Genomic DNA, 25,534 nt, shown 5'->3' with positions numbered 1-25,534 from the left:
AAAGGTTCTTTGGTTGTTGTTTGTCGATGGTGAAAGACGCACACTTCTTTGCGTCTGTTCGTGACGCAAACACAAACTACAGCCTGTGGGCCAGATGGGAGATTACCCTACAAGCTGGTGGCTGGCTGTGGCCCTTCCAATGACGGCTGGCCTGTAGGCAAACCATTTTTCCCCAAACGCTGCTTTCCTCCACAATGTCACTGTTGTGGCTCTGCCAGAGAGTGGGGTTTCTCCACAAAACTTTTCACCAATGCATTTTGCCAGGGAGCTAGCTTCACTGCAGTGCCAAGATCATGCCACCTCGTCCGAGGCAGTGCCGATGAATCAAAAGCTGCATGCGACAATTGCGTGAGGAGTGAACTACTCTGAAGTTTCTCTGAACTATGAACTACTCTGAACACGCTGAAGTTTTTTTTTTATTTCACCCAGATAAGTTTAGGTGTGCTGGACCAGGAGAGCTTTCGCCAGCTTCTTGCCCGCACCATATATAACTACACCATATATAAGTTTCTCGTCACCTCATTCCTGAGCCTGGCCTCGGTACAGCAACAAACTTGGTCAGTCCCTGTCGCACATATCTAGTCCAGCAATGATTATTGTTAAAAAATAGCATAGCCTATAGGAGTCGGGGGTCGTGGCTTCAGAGTCTGGCGTCGCATAGAGGGTCACTCTCTAGCATACGCTACTGGTGCATCTTGTAACGGGTAGCTGGCCTACGCTACCGGGGCGTCACACGGAGGCTAAGCGGGCCAATGTTGTCGTCCGAGCTTACTTGAAGAGGGTTGCTTTTTTTAGTGAAGATTATAAGGTCTTGAGGATGAAAGAACGGAACAGGGGGTTTATTTACATTGGAACTGCAAACTTATTTACACAAAACAAGGGGTATCGTGCTGGCCGGAGCATGTAGCGCTGTACATCTTTTTCATAGCATGAGCTACAGGTCAGGAGGCTAGATCTTTCTTGCGAGCACACATCAGAGCACACCAGCACACTCCAGCAGTCTGCTTAAATCTCTTGGGTCCTCCCTAGAGCCCTAGGTCAGGGAAATCTGCGGTCATACCTTCCTCTAACCAGAGCATTCAAAGTCGCCAGGTGTGCATAAGCACTCCGGCACCTTTGTTCCCTCAACACAAAGAAAGGAGGGGAGCTTTGTAGGCAGGGATTGCCATGCTTGACTCAAATTGGTGCGTCTTGGTTCCTGGGATGATCCAGCAATCTGCTGAAGTGTCTGTCAAACGACCATGGTGGCTAATGAAGTCTGTGAGGAAACGGCATAGAACACCCTTTTTCAGGAGTTTCTTGCTCCCATCATCGATGACGGCGACAGTGCACCATCAATCAACACTCGATCCACCAAATGCGTCTCGCCTTGTTGTCACTGCGGGTCTGCCTGAGGGGACGCATTGCTAGCTTCACGAAGTGATTCGTTGCAGTAGTGCAGGAGAGGCTACAAGGTCACTTCCCTGCTGGCCGATATTAACAAGCCATAAAATGCAGCAATTAAGGCTCCGTGGCTGCAATCGCAGAGAATAGAAAAAAAAAATTGGGTGGCTTTTTAAACAGGAAGCCATGCAAAATTTTAAAGATTTATTTTAATAAAACAAGCCAATATGCTCTAACTTACACGAATGATATTTTCTGGCAAGTCAATACAGATTCGTAGAAACGCAGGAATTGTGGTAATGAAACACCAGCAAAACAGCACTATTTGTAACCCAGCAAACCACAAATGTCCATTGGACGTACCACAAAAGACCAAATATCCAAGACATTTAACAATGCCTAGTTCACATCTATAGAATGTTCCACTAGTACATAAGTGTCATCCACGAATGTGTTAGTGATCTGGACATCTCTTGCATATGCAAAGCTTTTGTGCATTGATCGTACATTGTGCATTGCGAATAGATGAACACACCATGCTGCAGAAATACAAGCAAATTTCTCTAATGCCTAGTAGTAAGATGCTGGGAAAGGAAAAGTCACGCTGTTGCCTGTTACAGCACTGTGGCGGGCCATTGATTTTGTTTTTCGCCATCATCATTGTGCATGTCCGAGATCTTACGAGAGGGCGAATGTGTTCCTGAATTTGTTCATTTTGAAAATATTCAGTTTGCAGTATTAAAGCCCAGAATTTCTGTTATGACAGCATTTATTTTTTGCAACATGGTTATGAGCAGAAATTTTGCATGACCTCTGCACGCACTGCTTGACACCCGTGCATCAAAAGCCAGAACTTTCAGTTTCAGTTATGTTGTCTTTTTTTTCATACACTATAACGCTTTATTTTTCAGTCATATCTATTATTACACTGTTAATATATGTCAATATGTCACCTTTAACTTACCGATATATTACGACTGATTATAAAGAAAAAGAAACTTGAACTTGCAATATCCTTAATATCCTTGACTTCACATCGCCACTGATATCAATTCAGCACGCACCTCGACACAAGGGCAGAATAATTTTCCTGCACTTTTTGTTTGGTTGACCATACTTGTTCAGTTGACCATGGCCCAAGTACGTATATACTAGACAGAACTGCACAGTTGCGTACTGAAATTTAGAGCTGTGCTTCTGACTGCTATTTGTAGTATGTAGGTTTGTTTGCATTGCGGAGCACTCATAAAAATGTCCTGAGGGAAACGTTGTGGCGGTTCACTTTCAGACATTATTGTTTCACTTGGTTTCTGGATCTCCTTTTCAAGTTTCGGGGATATTTCTAATTTGCAATGCTTATATTTAAGTATCTGGCCGTGTTGTGTGTTTAGCACTTTTGTGGTGTGACAAGTTGCCTATCAAGATGAACATTCCATCTTGGGATTCTCCTTGTGTGGATTTTCTTTCAGTATATATTTTTAAAGACAGCTTGAAAGTACTGGCCTTCTATATTGAATCTCATAGCCCCAGAAGCAGGTAATGGCATGCAGGCCATGAACTTTTGAGATTTGTTACCTCCTACCAATAAGTTTTAATGTCTTTAAATATAATTATGGCATTGTGACTGCTAGTCATTTTCTGTGTGTTAACACCTTTTTCTCATTACTTTTGTTTTAGTAGTTGAATTTTCAAGAATTTGTTTTTATTGAAGTTATTTTTTTTACATCCATGTTTAACCATTTAACCTGTTTGTATACAGTTAGAACTTGCAATGAATATTGTCATACATGTGCCTGGCTACGGGGGCAGTCATTTTTTAATAAAGCTTTATCATTTGCATACATAAAAAGTAACATTGATATGACATTGTGAGTCTCACTGGTGTGCTTTACCTACTGGTTACTGAACTCACTTTTTTCATGTAGCCATTGCAGGATTTCTAACAATTCAGAATGATCAAATTACAGAGCTACAATTTTGTGAGTCCATTTTTCACATATAGATGAGCGTTAGAACTATATATAACAAGTAAGATACCTCAAGAGTGTTTCAATTTATATTTTGACATTTACATGTTTGCACGTTAACAAATAATTTCAAACAAGGTCACCAGCTACTTGCCGCCAATGGTAGTAACTCCTGCCAACAACGGTAGTAACTGTGGCATTAGTGTGCCTCAACATATGTACCATCAAGGACAAATGAAGTGTGAACAGCGGAGCGTGTGGCCGAAGCATAACTGAATGTGCAGTGCATGCCGTCGACTGGTCATTGTGTACATGCATGAGCATGTGGTTCTCGCGCTGAGTGCAGCGCTGCTCACCCTACTCTGATAAACGTCACTTGTATTTTGTCCAAAAGTTGTTTTCTCATCCTACCGTGGCAGCGCCATTCCCACCTGCCAGTACACTGTTATGGTGGCTAGCACCATCGTCGCATCTGTAGCATGATATAGCTGGCACGTGCCTAGTTTCCTCACGTGCATTGCTTTTGTTTCCACCATCAAAGCTACCAGTGTCTAATCATAATTTGAATAGCACCAAAAATGTATTGCACTGGAGGAGCAACAACAGTGCTAGCCACCTTAACAGTAATTGCAGATAGGAATGGCACTGCAATGGCACGGCAAGAATACAAGCTTCAAACAAAATACAGGTGACGTAATCGCAGTAGGGCAAGCAGCCCCATACACTACGTTGAAACCACATGCACGCGTGCATATGTACAATGACGACTAGCCGATGCCACACACTGTGCTTTCACTTATGCTTTGGCCACATGCTCTGCTGTTTGCATTTCATTTGTATACCATAGTACATCTACTGTGGCACTTGCAAGCATGCAGCTCATTATAGCGTGAACAGGAAAGATCCTTAGGTGTTCTATGGACCTCCTGCATCCCTAAAATGAGCATCTATTAGAGGTCACTTATGTGCAGATGTCCAGCTGCGATATCCTTTCAATGTTTGAGAAGCATGATCTGGATGAGACTTAGATCATCCATGGTACATACTTGTAAAGTTGTTTGGAGAAGTACAGGTATCTACAGGATGTGTACAATGTCTAAAATATGATGTCCTATGGACATCTATGGGACATAAATGCTCCACTGGGAAAGAATGGTGACGTTTCCCATACCGCCTCAGCATCTCGTAAATATCTGCTCGGTGCAACTAGAATGACTGTACACAAGCAAGAAAGCTGCGTGCTTCCAGGAATTAGGAATAAACTTGTCACTACGAATGTGTATTATTCATGCGAATAGCATTCTTGGCATTGTCAGACCACATTTCTTTCCGGCTATTTATCTACTGAGCAAAAATATGGGCCGATACTGAAGGTAACGCAGTCTAAAAACAATGTGGGCCATTCCCATGGGTACGGGCCACTCCATGATTATGTTCTGCTTTTCAATTAACCTCTTTTATGCCAACTTAGGTATGTGCCACTGGGTATACGTCAACTTTGCAGTGCTGCTGCTAGATGGCGCAGCATGTTCAGAGGGAAGCATGAGAGATGAGCCCGGCTGCAGTAACAAATCTCGCACATGACGTGTTTCTCCTATCTGCATACTTGGATAGTCACCATAGATGAGTTCTGTCTGAACTTTTTTTTAATCAATGTACCCATTGAGGTTTGGTGGTAAAAGCAAAATTCTAATCCTCTAATCCTAAATTAGTTATTTCGCTCCTCTCCTGGACGTTATGCCAGCAGGTCAATAAAACTAAATAGAAGTATTTGAATAAGGCTCATTAATTATTTCATATAAAATGTTTAGTCTACATCCAGTAGCGTTACTTCTGTTAATTTTCACATTTTCATTTCGTTTTCATTGTCCGGCCTTCAACATTACTAGTTGCCAGTCCAGCCCCTCTGGCTCGGAAGTATAAAAACCCACGGTCTAAACAAAAATCAACACCTTATATTACCATTTACATGCATTTGTTATCTAGAAGTAGGTTTTGCAGAGATCACAGTCACTAACTGACAGTGCGGTTTACAACCACACTTAAAGCAGCAAATTTGGCCACTTGAAACACACTGTCAGGTGCACTTTGCAAAACTGTGATAACTACTTTTTGTCATGGTGTTATCAGATTTGTAGACTCGGCATTTCAATTCTTTGAAATTCTTGTCATTTTGCAAATGTAAATATAAATTTGATGACCTAGGGACCTTAGTCCCAAGAAATAAAATTCACAAGTAAGACAGTATGTCACTAGAACTTCTTGTCTTTTAAATAGAACAAATTACATTCTGATCACTTCAGTCAGACTAATAAGAGCATTTCTGCGTGTCACTTTATTGATTGGGATAGGATTATAGGGGCTCATGGCTGATGCCTTCATTTAACTTCAAACATAGATTTTTAAAGCTTTATGTTCAGGGTGGTAAGTGCTTGCTGAAGAGAGGAATAAAACTGCCTAGGTATGGCCATAAATATTCTGACACAGCAAGTGCCTTTTTTTTCAGTTTCATCTGCTTTCTTTACTTTCTCTCAGTCATTTGCTATACAAGCTACTCTGCTCAAAAACACATTTAAAGCTGATGTCCTTGTTGTCATGGGACATCTCACTACATTTGTCTGTAACATGACACTGATACACAAGATAGTAAATAGGGTTTTTTTTTTACTGGCTTACACTCTTGTAGCCAGTGTAGGTGGTTGCAATTTTTTTTTACTTGGTGTAGAAAAAGAGTAGCTCCACCCACTTACACAAAGCCGTTTTTATAGCCGCAGTGCAGCACGAAAACTACTCTTTCTATGCTGCAGTTTCAATGAGTGTAGGCAGCAGACATACTAACAGGCTGGAATCGCAAATGTGTGGCGCCATTTTATCTGTGGCTGTTGGTGCTGATAGAGTGCCGATAATGAAAGTTTGCTGCAGGGACGGCAGCAAAGTGCTGGCATGAGCATGTGCTACAGAGGAAAGTGAGCTAATCTTCCAAGAAATCTTACTTGCGGATGGTGCAGTCTGGTTCAAATTCCGCACTGCACGAAATGCATAGAAGAACCTTTGTGCATTGCGCACCCATGATGTACAGCTAAACCTCGATATAATGAACTTAATTATAACGAAATATTGAATATAACGAAGTAGTTAACTTTTCATAACCTTTTGTCCATAGAACCTCAGTATAACCAAGTGTTTGTATGCGATTTCAATATAACGAAATTTCACTTCCGCATAAAAGGAATGCCGAGACAATAAATGGAAACTTCAGCGGACGTATATGGTCAAATTATTGAATTACAAGCGGCTGCTTGCAAATTGTCGCACCTATCAAATTGTGTGCGGCGCGATAAGAGCGACCCCTGAAGTGAAGCCGCATCATGTTCGGAATAAAGTCCACGTGCGATGAGATCCTCTCGCGCGTCACGCACATTGTGCTTTAGGTGCGAGTGAAAGTGCGAGTGAGAAAGAAAGGTGGTAGCTTCACGCACGAGTGCCACCTCCCCGTGAGAGCAAAGGAAAAGAGGGGGAGGGGTGCGAGCTCGCGATAACGTGTCAAGCGCGTGCAGGGGGGGGAGTAAGCTGGCACGCGTCACGATTCTCGGCGCACCTATCGACCGTGGCTGGGGATGGCTGTAAGCGCGGCTGAGCGCATACGCAGCCGCGCACCCTGCTTTAGAGGTAATATGCCGGGTGTGCAAAGAGTGTGCGGGCCGCCATGGCGTGGCATCATGTAAGCTGTCTTCCCGCGCATTTAGTACTGAAGGTTGCGTAATCTTGAGTTTCGGTGACCTGTTGGAGTGAGAGGCAGACGAAGCATTCGCTCACCGCTGCGGGTGCTTTTCGTGATAGCATCATCCCACTGCGGGCGACACGGTCATCTGCGGGGGCGGAGAGCACGCGACAGCGTGGCTGGCTTCGCTTAATTCGTACCGCCTATGTGAAGATATCGTCCACGTGGCATGAAACCATATCATTCGTAGCTGACTCCCAAATTCATCAAACTGAATTGTTTTCTCATTCAAATTTGCTTTTTTCGATTGCCTGATAATTCGGAAAATTCTGCGACCCATTTCCGTGCAGATCAATCAGTGACTGTACTTATTTGTATAAAAGGTCGGATTTCAATACAACGAAATTTCGATATAACGAAGCAAATTGCCAATTTTACCCACTTCGTTATATCGAGGTTATGCAATTTGTTTAGATTTGTCGATGAAAGGAAACTCGCACATTGCCATTTAGTTTCAGGCAAGGGCATATATGCAGTCAATAAGTGTGAAGTCAGGTGAAATGCAATCAGGCGCTTTTGTCTGCTGATGCAGAAGATAACGTGCAGTCAACCAAGTGCAGCATATGGCATCATAGCGTCTGCCCGGCACTAAGTCATCTGCAAAAGCCTCCACGAAGTGTAGCTTAAAAAAAGTTGCCCTACTATCTCTTTCACCCAAAAGGAAATAAAATGAAGTCTATACTCGCTGACAAATTTCTGTGGCAGCACAGCCAAAGCTACAGAGCCGAAGCACACAGTCTTTTACTGCATGTCTGCATGCAGTCCATGAACATAACCTACTAGAAGCTACGTAGCATATGTTGTGTAGAGGAATAACGTGATGTCATGCTGTGTCGTGCACACAAGCTCTAGTTGAGTGCACTCTTTATGGAGGGCGCCACTGACCCGTGGCAGAGATGGAAAGTGGAGCATGCACAGAGTAAAGGCCTTCCATACACGTTTTTGCCCATAAAGTTGCTATAACCAACTCTAGAGGCAAAGCTCCCCATAGCGCCAATGCAGTGATATCAGTAACCACAATGGTGCCACCATGTTGCTACTCTGTGCAGGCATGCACGCACAGACAATGAGATGAGATTCAGATGAGACACGTTGATCCCGAGCCTCCCTCAGTATGATGGTGCCATCTAGTTCAGGCACCTGCAAACAGATCCTTTAATGTACTGCAAATACTACATCAAATTTTTTAAAATAGGCATCGGATCTTTCTGAAAAATATATGGAAACAACTTTATGCATTGTCCATACGTAGGCGCTACATGTAAATGCATGTTCTTGCATCATATTTTGCACATTTTTCGCGTTACAAAAGTTAGAGGTAGCAACATGGCAGCACATTTTTGGTTGCCACTTTTTTAGCCCAGCATTTCCTCTAGAGTTACTATACTAACTATGTTTTCGCCGACCTTTAGCACAGGGCTTTATCTAGAAATGGTAGACAAGGACTGAACGTGGCGTGAAATAAATGCAAGTGCCGTTTCTCTGTTCAATGTCAGCCTTGCTCCTTTCCCAATAGGCAACATGACTAGTGTAAAACAAAATGTACTTATTTTAATTTTTTTGTTCAAGATTTATTTCATAACAAATAAAAAGCTTTCATAGGAAACGGATTTCCCTTTCTTGCAGTTCCTAGTTTTCTGGCTTTCTGGTGGCCATGTCTGGTTTTCCTGGTTGGTATTACAGTGCTGCCAATCCTAGGGAAAATTCCTTAGACCCAGTAATTCTAGGCCTTGCTTAGGAAACATTTTCCCCTTCTAGGGAAATTTGTGTGATGACATGGAGGAAAGAAAAATTCATGCAGAAACTCCCCTGGGAGTTGTCCAAGTATGTGTAAGCATTGTGCCACATGCTCCACGCAGCCCGGTGTCATATCAATGTTATGAAACATGATCCTACCAGTATAAACGACAGCGCTGCATGCAGCAGCACAAACTGCTCCGGATGGTGGCACAAAGTGAATTGATGACGCAAGCAAACTGCTGCAGGTGGTGGCGCCAGATGCATTGATGACATTCAGATCATTATAAGCCAGTACTGCTCTTTTGCATTTTATCCATCCGCATCGGACCATTATGAGTCGCGCAGACCATATCTTGAAAGCGATCTGCAATGTGGACAGAGAGTGAAGACTGCCGATAGTTTTGTGCGCTGTGTTCTCCTTGCTTCGCATTGAAGAGAGATGCGTGGGCCCGTATCTTGAAAGTGATCTGTGAAAGGGGCAGGGTGTGACATGTGCCAAGAGCTTCGCAAGTACTGTGTTCTTGCCACTTTGTTCACGTGGAAGCGTCAGGCAGCACAAAGGTAAAGTCACTTGCTGCTGCGGGCTCTATCTTGAAAGCGATAGTCTTATAAGATGGACAGACAGATGGACGGACTGTTTTTCTCGTTGGGTAAGCATAGAAATGCTTATGAATTTAAAAACTCGGGAGACTTGATAAACCACTGCTGCGATGCCGCAATGATAGATACGCAGAACTGCTGATGTGATGGCATATTTTGATTTCAGTCAGCTTACAATTACTTTCGCATTTGCATGTGAAGTATGACTTGTAGTTGTAGTGCGGGGCAGTGAACGCATCTCGTCAAGTAAACGACAAGGTGTGGCTGTCCCCCTTTAAATAAAATATTTATCTATAACCGGCTAAACAAGTGTATGCTGCAATGCCAAACAAGGAGGAACATGCAAATCTCGTCATTAGCGGGCACATATACCTAGCACCCTAGCACTGAGCATGACTAGGTGGTCGAGGCACTGCGTAGCGGACTATGCACTCAAATTTACTGTCCATAGGCAGAGCAACAGACTCCCATTGTAGAGTCCCAGTCGTCACGTGTTTGGGTGAGTTCTAGCGCAGAGGGAAAAAAATCATTGCGTATCTGCGTGCTTCACTGCAAATGACTTGTATGTATGCAAATATGGTGCTGCTATGTCAATACATCACAGCACATAAGAAAAACTTATTTCACATGCTTTATATCGGTGCTGTGAAGGGCCACATTGTTTTACATTGCTACATATTCTGTAATCCGGTATACCATAGTTCTGCACCAGCTCTCTTGCAATTCAAATAAGGTTCCGTGTCAATCTGGGCATTTTGCTGTTGTTAAACTTTGTTTTGCATGTCCAGTGAGTATACACATGCTGACTTCTTGTTCTGTGAATGCTGTTTCAAATAGAAGGCAGTCTTGTTAGCATGAAGAACTGTGGTTAGCACAGCTTGCACTGCTACATTATTTCAGCTTGAGTGCAGCGACTTCTTTATATAAGTTTATGAAATGAACTTGGAAATAAATTGGAACTATGACTTTTGAATCTATTTACATAACAAAAAAGTATAATTTAACAAAAACCATATTGACAAACTGAACAAATGGATCCTACAAAAATCTAGGGAAATCTAAAGAATTTCTTTTGCAAATTTAGGGGGAAACTGGCATCAGAGGTTTGCAGCACTGCTATAAACAAAGACTGTGTCACTGGACTGTAGAAAATGTGAGCGAATGTGAGTAAGCTGATCTGAACTAATCAGGAGTAAACAAAGACAGTGCTGTGTTGAGGAGTGTTGGCTGCATTACGATTACGAAGAAAGGAGCTGTGGCATGTGAAGCTGACACCACCAGCGCAAGTGTGTCGCTGCTCTGATGCGCAGGTGATCGCTATCTCGACACCAGCAACGTGTCAGTGTACGACGAGAGTCCACCAGGTGTGGAAGCACAACTGCGCAATTAGAAGCAGTGCGTAAAACAAAGCTTGCACTACAATTCCGTGGCATACAGGGTTGGTATTCTAGGTTGTTCACTGCTGCAGATATACTAATTACTTTTGAAAGACTTTGCCTGCAGCAGTGTAGCACTGGAGGCATCAACATCTATGGGTGAAAGCGTTTCTGACACTTCACAATGACAGTGTTCAACTCCACAGTCATCCTCGCAAAGTTCCACCTGTAGCAACAGATCTGCCAATGTCTATAACACAATCCACAGTGTTCCTTTCACTGTGTGAAAACAGCGTGCTTGGCCTGCACGAGGAATGCTGCTGAGCGCACACGCTAATGTGTTTCCTGCCCACTGTGTGAAATCTTATGAAAGTTATTGTCTCTCCTAAGGTGAACAACCAAGAACACCAATGTTCTATGTCACACAATTTGTGAAATGGGTTGTTTCCTTTACATAGGATTTCTGATTTCCCAGTTCCTTAATGGCTCGTGGGTTTTCACAATAAAAATGCTTGTTTTAATAAAAGCGCTTATGTTCCTTTGGATTACCAAATACAGTTGAACCTCATTCTTACGTTTTAGAAAAGAATGAGACAAAAAATGTACAAACCGGGAAAACGTACGATCCAGAATAACCAAATATCGACTACTATTGACATCTACGTAATGCGAAGTGTCGCGCGGATCGTTGTGACACGAGACGCCGACGTGCGTCGAGCTGGTGGTGCTACGGTGGCCCAAGACGGGCTTTGCTGCTTTCCTATTGCATTGTGTTTTAAGAAAGCGATGTGAAACTGAAACGAAATAGAGCTGGTCCGTAATGCCAGATGCCGCTGAAGCGAAACAAGATTCCCACATCGCACCGCCTGCAGCAGGGATTGGCGACATGTTCGCATGATTGCCTACTAAAAGCGTGCAGTACGCTAGCAATGGCACTACACACCACACACTGTAAAACAGATATAAGAGTGAAGATTCTTATCACAATAGGTTTGGTGGCGATAGCTGTGAATGTGGCGTGCGACGACTGGAGGCAAGATTTGCTGGTACCGGAATAAGGAACTGTGCGCACCGTCGTTTTCACGTCTCGGGCCTTTTCTTGTTCACATGGGATCTAGTGGCCGGAAAATGTATACGATCCCAGTCTGCAGCAGGGAACGGCGGCGTGTTTCGGTTATCGCCTATTAAAAGCATGCGCTATGCTTCTGACGGCACCACGCGCTGCGAGACAGATAGGCGAAGGTGCTTATCGCAGTAGGATTGGAGGTGATAGCTGTGAAAGCCATGGGCGATGACCCCGGAAAAAATTTGCTGGTAGCGAAGTGAAAAACTCAGTGCGCGCCGGCGTTTTCACATGAGACGGGCGGGCGAGTATTGCGGTGAAGCTGCCGCGACGGGCAGCTATATAATGCTTTCGATCGCGCTTGTCCCGCACATTTTCTTGTTTACAAGGGATCTAGCGGCCAGAAAACTTATCATACAACCATAGTTTGGCGGCCTAGTGAACGTTGCTACCGAAAAATCGTGTTTTCCAGGAACGTATCAACCGGTAAAAAATGAGCATAACTCTATATTGGGTCATTTTTTGTGTTTTAATTCGAGTGCGAACGTTGACGCGAGGAACGTATTAACAAGGTTCTACTGTATTGCATTGCTTGTCCTATAACATTGTTGCAGTGCATTTCGTGTGTTTGGACATGTAATTAAATAGTGCACGGCTTAGCATAAAACATGAAGTAACCTCGAGTTAACTGTGTTTTGGAAAAGGGCTCAGCTATTTCAAGTTTCAAGTTTATTTATTTTGTGCATACATAAGAAATAAATATGGTCGTGGCATTACAGAAGGTTGTCCCAGAACACAGGGCAGTGTGGGGATCTCCTGTCATGTAGTTGTTTAAGAATAGGTGAAATAAAACAGCAGTTCAAGAGCAAATATACATTGCTAATAATTATCACATTCATATTGTTCCTTCAGTGTGCCATTGATAAATTATATCAATATTTATGTTCACTTTTTGAAAATGATATAGGTGCATATGTTCCATTTACCTTGGCACTATTTGACATATAGTAATAATACACCAAGCAAGCTTGCATGACAACATGCACTTAAAAAAAGAAAACGCTCATGTGGTTGAACACGCTGGTGAAACTGAAATCACTGGCAAAACATTGGCGCTACTTGGCGTAGTAACACAAAAGCCCAGCACATGCAAGCACTTGCACATATCTCTGGCTGCACTGCCACAGAAAGATGTCCTTAGGTGTCAAGACCATGAATTCAACTGCAACTAAAATGAGCTGCACACATCACTTCCTACATTTAAAGCAGCATGGGATGTCTGAATTAAACAATGTGCTGCACACAGCCTTTAAATAAGCATGTTGACCACAAAGAACCTCATCACTGTGCAGAGTGCACACATTTATAAAAATAACTGTTTTAGAGCTTTGAGAAGCAGCCTCACCACCAGTCTCTGTAGAACTCTCTGTCAGCGAAGCGCAGGAGCTCAGCAAATGTATTCAGCGTTGAATGGAAGAACCAATAGAATGCAAGCAACCAAATTAGTATGTTAGGAACCTGTGAAGTGAAGAGAAAAGATTACCGTCAGTTTGTGAAAGGAAACAATGTGACAGATAATCAGCTTGAAAGAAAAAGACAGGAAAGAAAAAGAGAGCTATGCATAGAAGATTAAATATTTAAAATCATAGGTTTTATGAGCTGAAACCACAAACCACAATATGATTATGAGGCACGCTATAGTGGATTAATTTTGACTACCTAGGGTTCTTTAATGTGCACCTAAATCTACGTGCACAAGCATTTTTGAATTCATCCCCCATCAAACTATGGCCATCGCAGCTGAGATTGCAACCGCAACTTCAAACTCAGTAGTGCAATGCCATAGCCACTGCGCTACTGCAGCGGTTGTATGTAGCTGAAGAAAGCACTGAGTGGTGTGTTGTAAACAAACGGGAAAATGTATGAAAGACAAATATATGATTTGAAGAGCTGGCTTTTACAGATTTAAAAATATGTACACTAGTTAAAAGAGCTGAACAGCTCTTAACAGCTGAAAAGGGTAAACTGCAAAAAACTACAGTTTCAAACTTGCATTAAGAACCGATCAACTTCAGAGATGCACTGAGTAGACTCCCTCAATACGGGTGGTAACCTTCCTTAACAGTTTAACTCTTACCCTAATAAATGCGTTAAGAAAAAAGCTGGGATAAAATAATAATGAATACCGTCACCGCATGCATATTGGAGAGATAAATGAAGACAATACATAGCTACAAATAATGAGGTGATAGCATAAGATGACAGGCTTTTAGAGGTCCTTTCATAAACACTTAAAACTCAATTGCCCTTCCAGTACACTACAGATACAAAAAAGACACAGGAAGAGTACAGTGCTTACCGCCAGCTTAAGGAGCCTTTCAAGCATTGCAGGGAAATTCATCTCCTGAAAGAAAAACAACAGCCTTATTAAATTGTGCTGCTCTTGTGTACTTCTAAACAGTCAGGCATACTGAATATAAGGTGTCTTCAAAAATGCTAGTCCTGTAGCCCATACTCCTGAATACAATGAGCAAAACAAGAACAAGGTAAAAGTGGGAGCCAACATTTCAACAAGTGGACTTGTCTTCTTCAAGTTCACTTGTCGAAACATTGGCTCCCGCTTTTACCTTGTTCTCATTTTGCTCATCATTTTGAATTCCCCCTCCCCCCCATTTCCTGCCTCCCTGTATTTCCCCTATGCACCTGAATACAGAGACATAAACAACACACAAAATTGCATACGAACTTCAAGTAAGCCAGTCAAGCAAAATATCTTACATAGGTTCTTGTTTTCTCCAGATTTGTAAGCACCTTTCCTCAGAAAGCAAGAAAGTCACCATAAGACCTTTCCACATTTTCATGGGTAATGACAATTACCAGCATAGATATAGAAAGATAAGCTCATTTTTTATCAATCATATCAGCTTCAGAATTGAGTGATGTGAAGCCTTGTATACTCAGCCTTGCTTACATGCAAAATTTTCTATAAATATGAAAAAAAGAAAAAGAAATAAAGGCCATTTTACATTGCATGATGGCAAGGTGTGAATGTAAAGAAAAGCATGCAAACTCAACTCTGTAGCAACTAATACAGTGTTGTGCTCTACGACAAACTTTCATTTTATAGGCTCATGTAGACATACAGCACTAGAGTAACAGTAAAATGTCAAACGTAAACTAATACCAATGATGGTTATGCAGCTATAACAATGCCTCTGCTCTGTATTGTAAACCAATAGAAAGAAGCCTGGTATTTCTCTATGGGTGGTGGTCCATGCAGTGCTTACAATGCAAAATGTCCAGTTCCAATGTCAATAAATTAGAAAATTCTGGGCATTTTTTTCCCACAGCAAGAACACTAGATTTCTGGTTTGCTTTGAATTATGCTTTATGTTTTCATAACATATATGTTGTATTCGAATAACATCACTGTCATGACTGGTGCTGACAACCCATTAGACTAAAGTAAGTACGCGATGATATTGTTGGTTTGTAACTAGGTATGTAGCAAATGTGTGTATATTGGCAATATTTTAGTGAAAGTGCAAGCAACTCCCATCAAGGCAGTGACCATAACAGTGAGCACTCTGGCAAGAAACAGATGTGTTCGAAAGTATAGGCATATGCAAAAATAAACCCGAGTGAAAACATGAAGACACAACACCAGTTATGCTCTGAAACAGTTGGCCAGAAAGGAAACAGGTTCTCTTCAGTGCTTCGAGTGGGTAGAGTTCGTAGTTATATTTTTCAACAATTTTTGTGCTGAGCAGTAGCAAAAAAAGTAAGAAACAAAATGTGTTTCTATGACGTTTGTGTTCTTGCTATACAGGACAATCAGGTTTGCATGTTCTTTTTACCTCTTTCATCACTTAGCTTTCTGGTATCAAGTATTAGTGTGCATAGTCATGAGCAAAAGTTTGGAGACCAAAGATGCCAATTTTTTTTTTCAGCTTGGGCGTTCTGGCTGATATCAAGAGTGAATGCATATGAGTGCGTTTGACCAATACAGCGTATTGAACCAATTCCAGGCCACAGAGCTGCTCTAGAAGATATAATTTTTTGCTGATACCATGGTCTCCAAACTTTTGCTCACGGCTGTACATGGTGCATGACTGGCTACACTCAACATGACCAGTTGACAGAATTCATGTTCCTCTACCTGTTCACGTTTGACTGCTCAGATTGTAAATTACTGACAGCACTGTTTAAAAAATGTGCACAGCTTGCACTAGTGGTGCAAGGCTGGAGTCAACAGCAGAGCTTGTAATCACCTAGCTTTTACGTGGCTTACCTAAGTTGTTTGTAGGTTTTGCGAGGTTATGCTAGGTTTTGCTAAGTTGTTAGTAGCCTTGGCTAAGTTGTTTCTAGGTTTTGCAAGGTTATGCTAGGTTTTGCTAAGTTGTTGTCTCGGTGGGCTTGATGCTGGAAGTTTTCGAGCAGTCACAGGCTGGGATCGCTTTCTCAGCGATGTCGAGCGTTCAGGTGTCGAATCTAGCATTCCCTGGACTGAAATTCGGGATCATCGACTAGGCGTCGCCTCTTCTCAGTCAGAGCTTCGGCGCGCAGTGTTCTGGATCAGCTGGTTGGTGATGCATCGCTTCTTGCTTAGCAGTACGTTGCTTTAAGAAAGCTTTGGTTTAAACTGCACTGCAAGAGATTGTGAGCTATGCATTGCAACAACTGTGAAAACATATTTCGCTATTGTGCAATACAAAGGCTACAAGCATTGCAATCATCAGATGCGAGTGAGCAGTTGGAAGACATTTAAGTGGTACCTACTAATCTAATTAATAAAGTGAAAATCAGACATCCACCCATTCGTGCAATCGCTACAAAGGAAACCCATATGGGTTCCTCAAAAGAAAAGCCTTACAGTTGAAGAAAAATTCGTCCTGGTCCGGAATGACTTTACGGGTTTCCGCAGGACTATTACGTCAATACCTAGTAATCTCGCACCTCATATTTAACTGGTAAACCGATTAGAAACAATTAGAAATCATGAGAAACCGGAAAAAAAAGCTCTCTTATTAGGTAGGCATTTGACAAAAATCTCATTATGCTGGTCACATACATTTAAACCTCATACTCAAGGAAAGAGTGAAGAAGATAGGCTTTAGAATTCCCAGAGTTTGAATATTATCAATCTGGATCATTTAATTACCTGAAAAGGCTTCAGTGAGTTTTCCATAATGGGTACTATCCACTGCTGGGCCAGGGCCAGGATCAGTTGCAACAGCAATAACTTGGAGACAAAAAAAAAGGTACACATGATTAAAATAAACTCGAGCTGTACTGCATGACTGATTAATAAGGCTTTATTTATAATACACATCTTGCTTGCTCCAAAAATGGCATCTGCAGTGAAACAGTTGGTATACTGGCATGTCAGACTGGCCATTTCAGTGAACATGACCTAATTTCCTTGAAGTGTTCACGGCACATTTGCTTACCAGAAATCCTTAAACTAGCACCAACATAGGTGTCGCCCATATTCCAGATATCACATTTCAGGCACCTTGAGAAAAGTGCAAACTGTATGTACAGAATCGATGTTTCAATATCTTGCACAAATGATAAGGGTCTGCAATAAAAATCTTTTTCTAGTTTTCTTTACAAATTAATGTTTCTTTTCAGAAAAGTGACAAATGTATGTACACATGTGTGCTGAGATGCATAACATCTGACATTACAAATAAGCAGGCATATGGCTAAGGAAATGACTTGACACAATCTGTTTTGATCTCTTGATGAGAAAATTGCTCTTATATGACCTCCCAAGCTGAAATTAACATTTATTTACAAGTTACCTTGTTGAAGCATTGCCTCCAGCTGTGGCTTCCCTTGTTCAACCACCACTGATCACTTCAAGTCTCCATCTTCCTATGAACAATTTTTCTTGTTTTAACATATAATCTTCAGCCACTACAGACTGCATTTCCCGCCATTCCCTTGGCGTTCATTCTTACTCTAACAGACAACTAGTTATCAGCTCTATGCATTGCATGACTTAACAGTTGCGCTTTTATTGCAATAGCAATTATATATGGACACTCCAGCAACACTTGCAGCATCAGCATCATGTCCCCGACTGTGTGTGTGTGTGTCTGCATTACAAACACACATCCTGCTTTGGCCACTGGCAGCCCACTTGGGGATGCAAAAGAGAATGCAGAACTGGCATTCTGTATACACCACACACAATATTCCTCTGTTGAACATGAAGTGCTATTCCGGAGCCCTGGCACAGGATTTGCCGAATGCCCCCCCTCCCCCCCCCAACCCCGCTCCTCCAAAAAAATAAAGCACTTTGCAGCATGGCCACAATGTTTCACGAGACAGTGGCTGCAGCATATCTGATGGCATAACCATATGTGCAGGGAAAATTACCTATGTCAGTGTGTCTATCTTGTTGCACGGCGAGACTGAAGGCTACCTGCTGAGTGCACTCTAGTATGTTCATAATATGTCGCAACACCTCATACAACCTCTTACAGCATTAAACAACAGCACTAAGCAATAAGCGTAACTCCAGCAGCATTACCTCCACAGATCTACCACTATTGCTAGACAGAGCAGAAACCAGTTGTTTGTTTATTCACTTATTTATTGTATTCGTTCAGCATATTTTGCTGCGGCAATATGGCATTACAGCAGAAGAGGAAAAACACATGTATGAATGTCCAATCACTACAAGACTAAATATACAAACTCTCCAAAGAAATAACAATTTAAAGAGAATACGAAGAGAAAGAAGCTATGACAACTATTACATGATTTTTCAAGTTATTACAAACATTTTCAAGAATAATATACAACAAATGATCACAAGGAAAATAAAGCATGGTCTAATTAACAATCTTGTGCAACATGACTTTGAAAGAAGCAGGGTTTCGATAATTATTAATGTACTGGGGTAATTGGTCCCATGCTACTATAGTATACTTGAGAAAAAGGATGCCTGAAAAACAGAAGTGCAGCAAGATATGTCGTGTATTTTCCAATCATGGTCACGGCGTGCAAAAACGAAGTATGGTGGTAGAATATACAGTGCTCGGGTCATTCGAATTTTGTGAAAATACTACACATTGTCTCCAGCTTCACATGATGTCAGATTTTTTAGAAGTAACCAACCTAAACGAGCCTTGATACTAGGCACACTGCTGTGAAAATGATAATCATATGTCATGAACCTCGTGGCTCGGTTCTGGACACAGTCCAGCATATTGACACGATTGAGTGCGTGTAAGTCCCATGCTGCACGTGTAATCCAGTATGGGTCGCATGTTCGTAAAGAATTTCTCTAACCTTAAGAGTGTTAAAAAGTTGATTTCAGAAATTTCAATATCTTAAATGCTTTTGCAGTCGTACGCTGCATATGCCTTGTCCATATGAAGTAAAAAAAAAAAAAATACACGCCCAAATATTTGAACTCTAATACCCTTTCAATGGGCATTGTGTCCAGAAAGCAAGTAGCCATGACTGCAATATGCCTGCGTGTGAACAAAATGACATGCCATTTTGCAGTGTTTAAAGTCATATTCCATTTTATGCACCAGCACTTTATCGATTTCAGGTCTTCCTGACGGTGGTAAGTATCTGCCAAACTATTTATGGCACAGTAAGCTACACAATCATCAATGTACAATCGACTTTACATATTAGTAAGTCTTGAACAATGTCGTGAATATAAACCAGGGATAATTGTAAGATGATTTCAATTTATTTCCTCTTAATCTCGTTTAAAAATACCAGAAGGTTGCATCTGCTCTCTAATCATTACTGCAGTTCTATCCTTTCCTCTTTCATTGCTTGTTCTGCACTGCTAGCTTCCCCTCAAGTTTCTTTGTTATCCTCCAAGTTTTGGCCTCATCAGTTACTATTGGCAGAATGCACTGAGAATATGTATGTAAAGCACACTTCTTTTCAGGGATACCAGTAAGTTGCCGTTCATGGCTTGGGTGCACTTTCCAAATATTCTTCAACCTAGTTTTATTCATCTTCAAATTTTTTTCTCATGATCTGGATCCCCAGTACCTACTTGACCTTGAGGACACACACCTTTACTGCTTTGAGAGGCTGACAAGCCTGCGAGCAATCCCTTATCTCTCCCTTTTCTTGGCTATTTATTGCAAGCTGTTCTCCTTGGCTAAAGAGTCATGCGTTTTTACTGTTTAGCTTTGGTGTCTGAGTGAACAAAGCTATTCATAGTTCTACAGTCCTGCAGTGATGGCAATGTGGCAGCATTGTGTTTACGGGGCGATTCATTGGGAACATGGTCCTGACACTTGACACAACTTGTTCAACTCTAAAGTTCTGCTCACATGCTAGACGTATTACTTTTTTCTTGGAAGATTTGTTTTACCCTTATCATGAAAGCAATGCTTGTTAAGAAGCTGCCTTTCTTTTTGGCTTACTGAAAGCACTCGGCAATCAGAAATGGATATAAAGAGACTGCCTAGGTGAACAGGTAATTCATATCAGCAATAAACGTAATGCAAGACAGAAAAAGATAAAGACTTAATGCACATGTTTCCTTTTTTTTTTTGTCGCTCCCATATGTCTTGCACCACATTTTTTGCAAATGTTTAAGATGTTACTCTTTTTTTTTTTTGCAGAAGTACTGCCACTGCTGTGGTCTAAATGGTTGCATGAAAGTTAATTGAATTAACTCACAGATTCCAGAAAACGGCGAAACAGGAAGCGCTTCCTTATTCTTGATGACCGTGGGAAGTTGAGCTCATAGCAGAGGGTTGGCACAAAAATGAAATAATAAATATCTGCAAAAATAGGATAAAGCATCTGCCATTAATGAACTCTAGATGTCCCATATAGTACTCAGTAATCTTACAATAGTAACAGAGCCACACTTTGACAAAGACAACTATAAGCTGCATTAACGTAACAGCTCAGAAAGACTCAAAAGAAAGTAGATGTAGATCAGGATGTAGAACAGGCCATCCAGTTTAACATCAGTCTGCTTTAATCTTATTCCACTATCGTTAGGCTAATTCAAGCTGAACCACATAACCCAAGCCAGAGTGCTACTGCGAATTTTAGGTTCTTCTAATCGGTTGTCACAATTCTGTTACATACCAAATGTAAGCTTCTAAAGTGAGCCAGGATGCTTAAAGGGCCCTTAAACCACCATCGGCTAAAAAATATGTTACATAGTAGCAGATGTGTGCCAGTATACAATGAACTTACAGCTGCAAGAATATTTTGAAATGATTCCGTAATAGCAAAGTTACAAGTATATGTAAACGACTATGCAGCCACTGCAGTTTCTTACTCGCCTTCACTACCTTCCCTACTAGCACTCTCCTCCGCACGGAGTGATCTTACTAACTCAATGTACTGCAACAAAAGCTACAGGTCACATCAACACCCCAGACGAAATACTCCTCCATTGTTCACCCCTAATAACTCTCCATGTGATGCCGACTGAATAGAACTTTCATAAAAGATTCACTGGCACACAATGGGCAAGCCCCCCCCCCCCCCCCCTCCATTCTAAGAACACAAAGCCATCTCTCATTCTGTTGGCACTATTGTCCCTTGTCGAATGACTAATTGACAGCTTTTCACCTAGTCGACGTCATGCACAGCACCCTGGTGGAATCACAATGTGCAAAGGAGAGATCGGAAAAGCGAGGAGAGAAGCACGGGATTGTTTTTTTAAATTTGTATCTTCCCTGCAATGTATGGTGGTGTCATGTCTGTGAAGGGTAGGGTGATCGTCATTGTATACATAGTATGCAGGTGTCGTCACATCCGCTGCTGTCGTCGGCTTCTGCACTACCTTCTGCCATCTTGGGGTACCTTATCAGCAGGCGCGCGCATTGGCTGGCATAGGCCTTTAGGTTCCCCAACATGGCGCTGCCGTAAACCGGAAGCCGCAGAGTATCGTTGAATAACGTACGTGCATACTTATACCATACGCAATGTTATTGTTTATTTAAAATATGTAAATAAATGTCAGAAATGGTTTAGGGGCCCTTTAAGTAGAAAGTTCAGAATCTTGTATCATGTGTAATTTTATGTTAATAACATATCGGCACATCGCCAATGTTCTTTACAAAATGAATCTTGACTAGGGGAGTTCAAGTGTACACTCCCACAAAAATGACACATATGGCTATGAGTTCATTTAGACGCACAAATTAAAATGTTCATCTCTGCATAAGCATTGTACTGTGCCAAAAGGCTAATGAAGAAGAAGAGCATTCTACATTCTACTATATGCAAGTCATAAGCTGAATACTTCTGATGGCTTATAGCATCACTGGGAAAAAAATGTGCATGCCTTGTGCCTTATATGGCCTGCTCAGAAACTGTGCTACATTGAAAACTTGAGGTTCATACAGGAGATGGATCATTGCTCTCTAAGATGGCAACAATGTCCTCCAAAAATGTCCTCCTCCTGTGCTGTAGCCTCAGTTTGCAGCAGTATTCATTCAATGTGCATTACAAAAAGGCAAGTCTCAATGGTAGCACCAATGGTTGAAGTTGAAACCGCTAATGCAAGAGCCTAGACATTTCCATCCTAGCTTTCCCGTTTCTCTTCCTAATTAGAATTATCAACATTACTTTTCTTTTGCACATGCAATCTAACACATCTTCAAAATAAGAAGATACCATATGCTTTTGTGTGTTTTACCAATTTGTGAATGAGTTTTGAGGTGGCAAGTTCCCATATTAAGGCAGTTTAGGGAAATGAGCCCATGGAACTCAGCGAGAATTTGTCTCACACTTGCCAGCTGAGCAGGTGCATTTTTTTAATGGCTTTGAATGATGGTTGCTATGAATGAGGAACTTCAACTAAGCTTAATGAAACTTTTGCGCAGTCCTCATGGCATGGATCAGAAAAGAACACGCTTAGAAGTCATCCTTGCAATTTCCAAGTTATGTGGAGCTGAGGGGCAAACGCCAATTATTTTGAGCATCTATCAGCACTATCTCTCCGGAGTGCAAATGTCGTTTTCAGCCCTTCTGTATTTATAGGGTTATTCGTTTTCGGGTTTTACATTTTTTCAAATTCAGGGGGTAAAAATTGGGCGTTATTTTTCGGCTTGATAATAGGGGAGAAATCGGGTTTTTCGTGGAAAAATTCCGCAATTTGGGTTTTATCGGGTTAAATTTGCAAACTAATAATTTATTCGATTTGCTCTAACCAGTGGGTAACAATTGGGGCTAGATTTTGGGCTGCTTTCAAGAAAATATTGCAAAATTTGGCGTTTCTTTAGTAATTAATTATTACTCGCAGTGAGAGGCAACGGTCAGTTTTGAGAAAAGAAACATTTTATTCACGAGGACTGGTCATCAACGTTCTACACATCCTTATTAACATACATAATCATCTGCATGCGCAACATCTCGGTTTCCATACGAGACCTGTCTGGTCTCTGCAGGTACCTTAGCTGAGAGAATGTTCGCTCAACGTCACAGCTGCCATTAGCTAGGCACAACAATGATAACGCTGCATTTGCTAGCCTTGGGTAATGAACAGTTGCGTCGTTCCAAGAGTCCATCACTTCAACGTCTTCATTTGTGGGGCTTCCTTCTAGCAAGTACTGGTTCAACTCCTCGCGAAGCGAGCCTACATCTACATCGTCCATCACGGAATTAAAGAGAGGTCGGTAGTCATCAAACGACTAACTCAGCAGCCGCTTCTGGAACGGATCGAGTACGGCTCCCAGTTTCTACAATGTCAACTGGTTTTCTTCTTTGTCTGAGACGTTCCATTTCAAAGTGCAGTCCCATTTTGTGGAGATTTTGGCGCAAAACTCTTCACAACAAGTTTTTACTAATATGGCGCTGCTCTTAGGCAACATAGACAAAACACCTTTCGCGCGATCACTTTTACCGATCGTCGTGGAAAGCTCGTTGACAGTCCGCTGTAGCTTGACGTTTACGAGGTGATCGAAGCTTGGCATGAGGAGTTCTCTGCTTTCAAGCGTTTTCTGGACATCTAAAAGAGGCTCGAGTGCATCTCTCATTAAGACTGCCTTTGCATAAAGAACCTCTTTTTCAGAAAGTATCGCTCGAATAGCTTCCGCTTTGGTGCTATCATGCGAGCATTCAACAAGTTCTGTTAATGAGCTCCACATTTCTATGTCGGCCGCTTTGGCTGCCTCTCGCCTGCGCGCCAACTGGAGGCACAGCAATTCCGTGGGCACAGTTGTTTCAGAAAGCGGGAAAAATCGGGTTTTACCCGATATTTTAGGAACACGTTCGGGGTGCAAAAATCGGGTAAAATCGGGTTTTACCCGAAAACGAACAACCCTACGTATTTACCGTTCCCAACGAGTTAGTCTGTTACAGGTTGCCTTAGCGACAAACATTCTTTTGATTAAACTGGAACAATGCCAAGGGAGCGTTGCTCAAACACTAAACACACTTTGAACACTCAAAATGCCAAAACCCCTACATTCTTATAAAGTGATGACCGTGAATATTTGTCTGAGTACAAAGGCACCTGGGCCCAAGTGTTCCTACCAGTGCAGAATCTTCTCCTTCCTAGACATGTCTTCATAGGCTTAGGCATGTCTCCAGCAAACAATAGCTTACGCAGGTGCCCAGATGTCAGTGCAGTGATGCGCTTGACAACAAGCTTTGCATTACCAACCAAGTGCATGTGTGCTTCGGCTAATAGTGGCTTCCCTTTTGCGGTAACAGCTTCCCTGAAAGGGTATAAAGAGCTAGTAACTTTCACAGTTGAGACAGCTGTAGTGTAGTAGCGTCGGTACGATGCCGGTCAAGGCGAGGCCTATGGAGTGGGCATAAGGGCTGTGGCGCGGAGTGCCGCAGAAGAAAGGACGACTGCCTTTTACGAGGACCAAACAAAGACAGTTTATTTTAGCAAAGAAGAAAGGGAACACTGCGCAGCACAATGTTTGGCACAGCGTAGCACTAGCGATCAATACGTTTTGAAACCGAAACACAAGATATAACAAGAGCCTTGGCCTTTGAGCTGACTGCTCTTCTCGTAACCACGCAAATAAATGTTCAATTTTTCGCACGCCATCTCAAACCTGTTCAAACCTTATGTGGTGATCAGCCTGGTCCAACTCCTGCCTGCTGTGCTGATGCTACTTCCGAGGCTGAGGAGCCCTTAATAACAGTTCACTAATAAATGTATCGTTTCTTTTATAAAATGAATGTTGAGATATAGCTCAATTCAGCCTTCACCCTCGGTGTCTAGTGAAAATAATCTATGGATGTAGGTTTTTGTTCTTTAGTTTTCCATATGTGAAATATATCAAGCAATTTCCTATCCCAATATAGTATTGTGCAAATATTCAAAATTTATTATACGAGTTGAACAGTTGCACGCTACGACTAATGTCTCAATGTCAGTGGCGACTATATGGAAGAATAGTGCAAGATGTATAGTTCATGATGCCATGGTGTAGGTTTTTTTTTGCAATAATGTTTCTGTGTGAAAATAAATGACAAAACTTAATTCAGAACATCCCTCGTAGTTATCGAGGAGTCTTGCCAAGAGTTTTCCATATATATAATTCACACGACTTGCTGACTTAATACATGCTTACTGTAAGATAAATGGCTCATAAGCGTATAAAAACATAAGCTAATTAAGAAGCTTTACATATAAGTGATAAAA

General features: G+C 41.8%; 1 protein-coding gene across 2 annotated transcripts in view; it reads right to left on the bottom strand.

Annotated features, from left to right (window-relative positions):
• LOC135907865 (diacylglycerol O-acyltransferase 1-like) overlaps positions 1–25,534 on the bottom strand; it is a 237,705-nt gene that overhangs the window by 38,599 nt on the left and 173,572 nt on the right. For both annotated transcript variants that reach the window (XM_065439624.1, XM_065439625.1), the window contains 4 exons: positions 20,584–20,687; positions 17,072–17,152; positions 14,270–14,314; positions 13,316–13,428 (listed from right to left, as the gene is read on the bottom strand). In XM_065439624.1, coding sequence (XP_065295696.1) covers positions 13,316–13,428; positions 14,270–14,314; positions 17,072–17,152; positions 20,584–20,687 — 343 coding nt within the window. The remainder of the gene's footprint in view (positions 1–13,315; positions 13,429–14,269; positions 14,315–17,071; positions 17,153–20,583; positions 20,688–25,534) is intronic.

Source organism: Dermacentor albipictus, chromosome 1 (genome assembly GCF_038994185.2).
Source record: "Dermacentor albipictus isolate Rhodes 1998 colony chromosome 1, USDA_Dalb.pri_finalv2, whole genome shotgun sequence".
In the NCBI taxonomy this organism is placed as follows: Eukaryota; Metazoa; Arthropoda; class Arachnida; order Ixodida; family Ixodidae; genus Dermacentor; species Dermacentor albipictus.
Note: the sequence above shows the minus strand (reverse complement) of the source record. Positions and strands in the feature narration are given on the sequence as shown.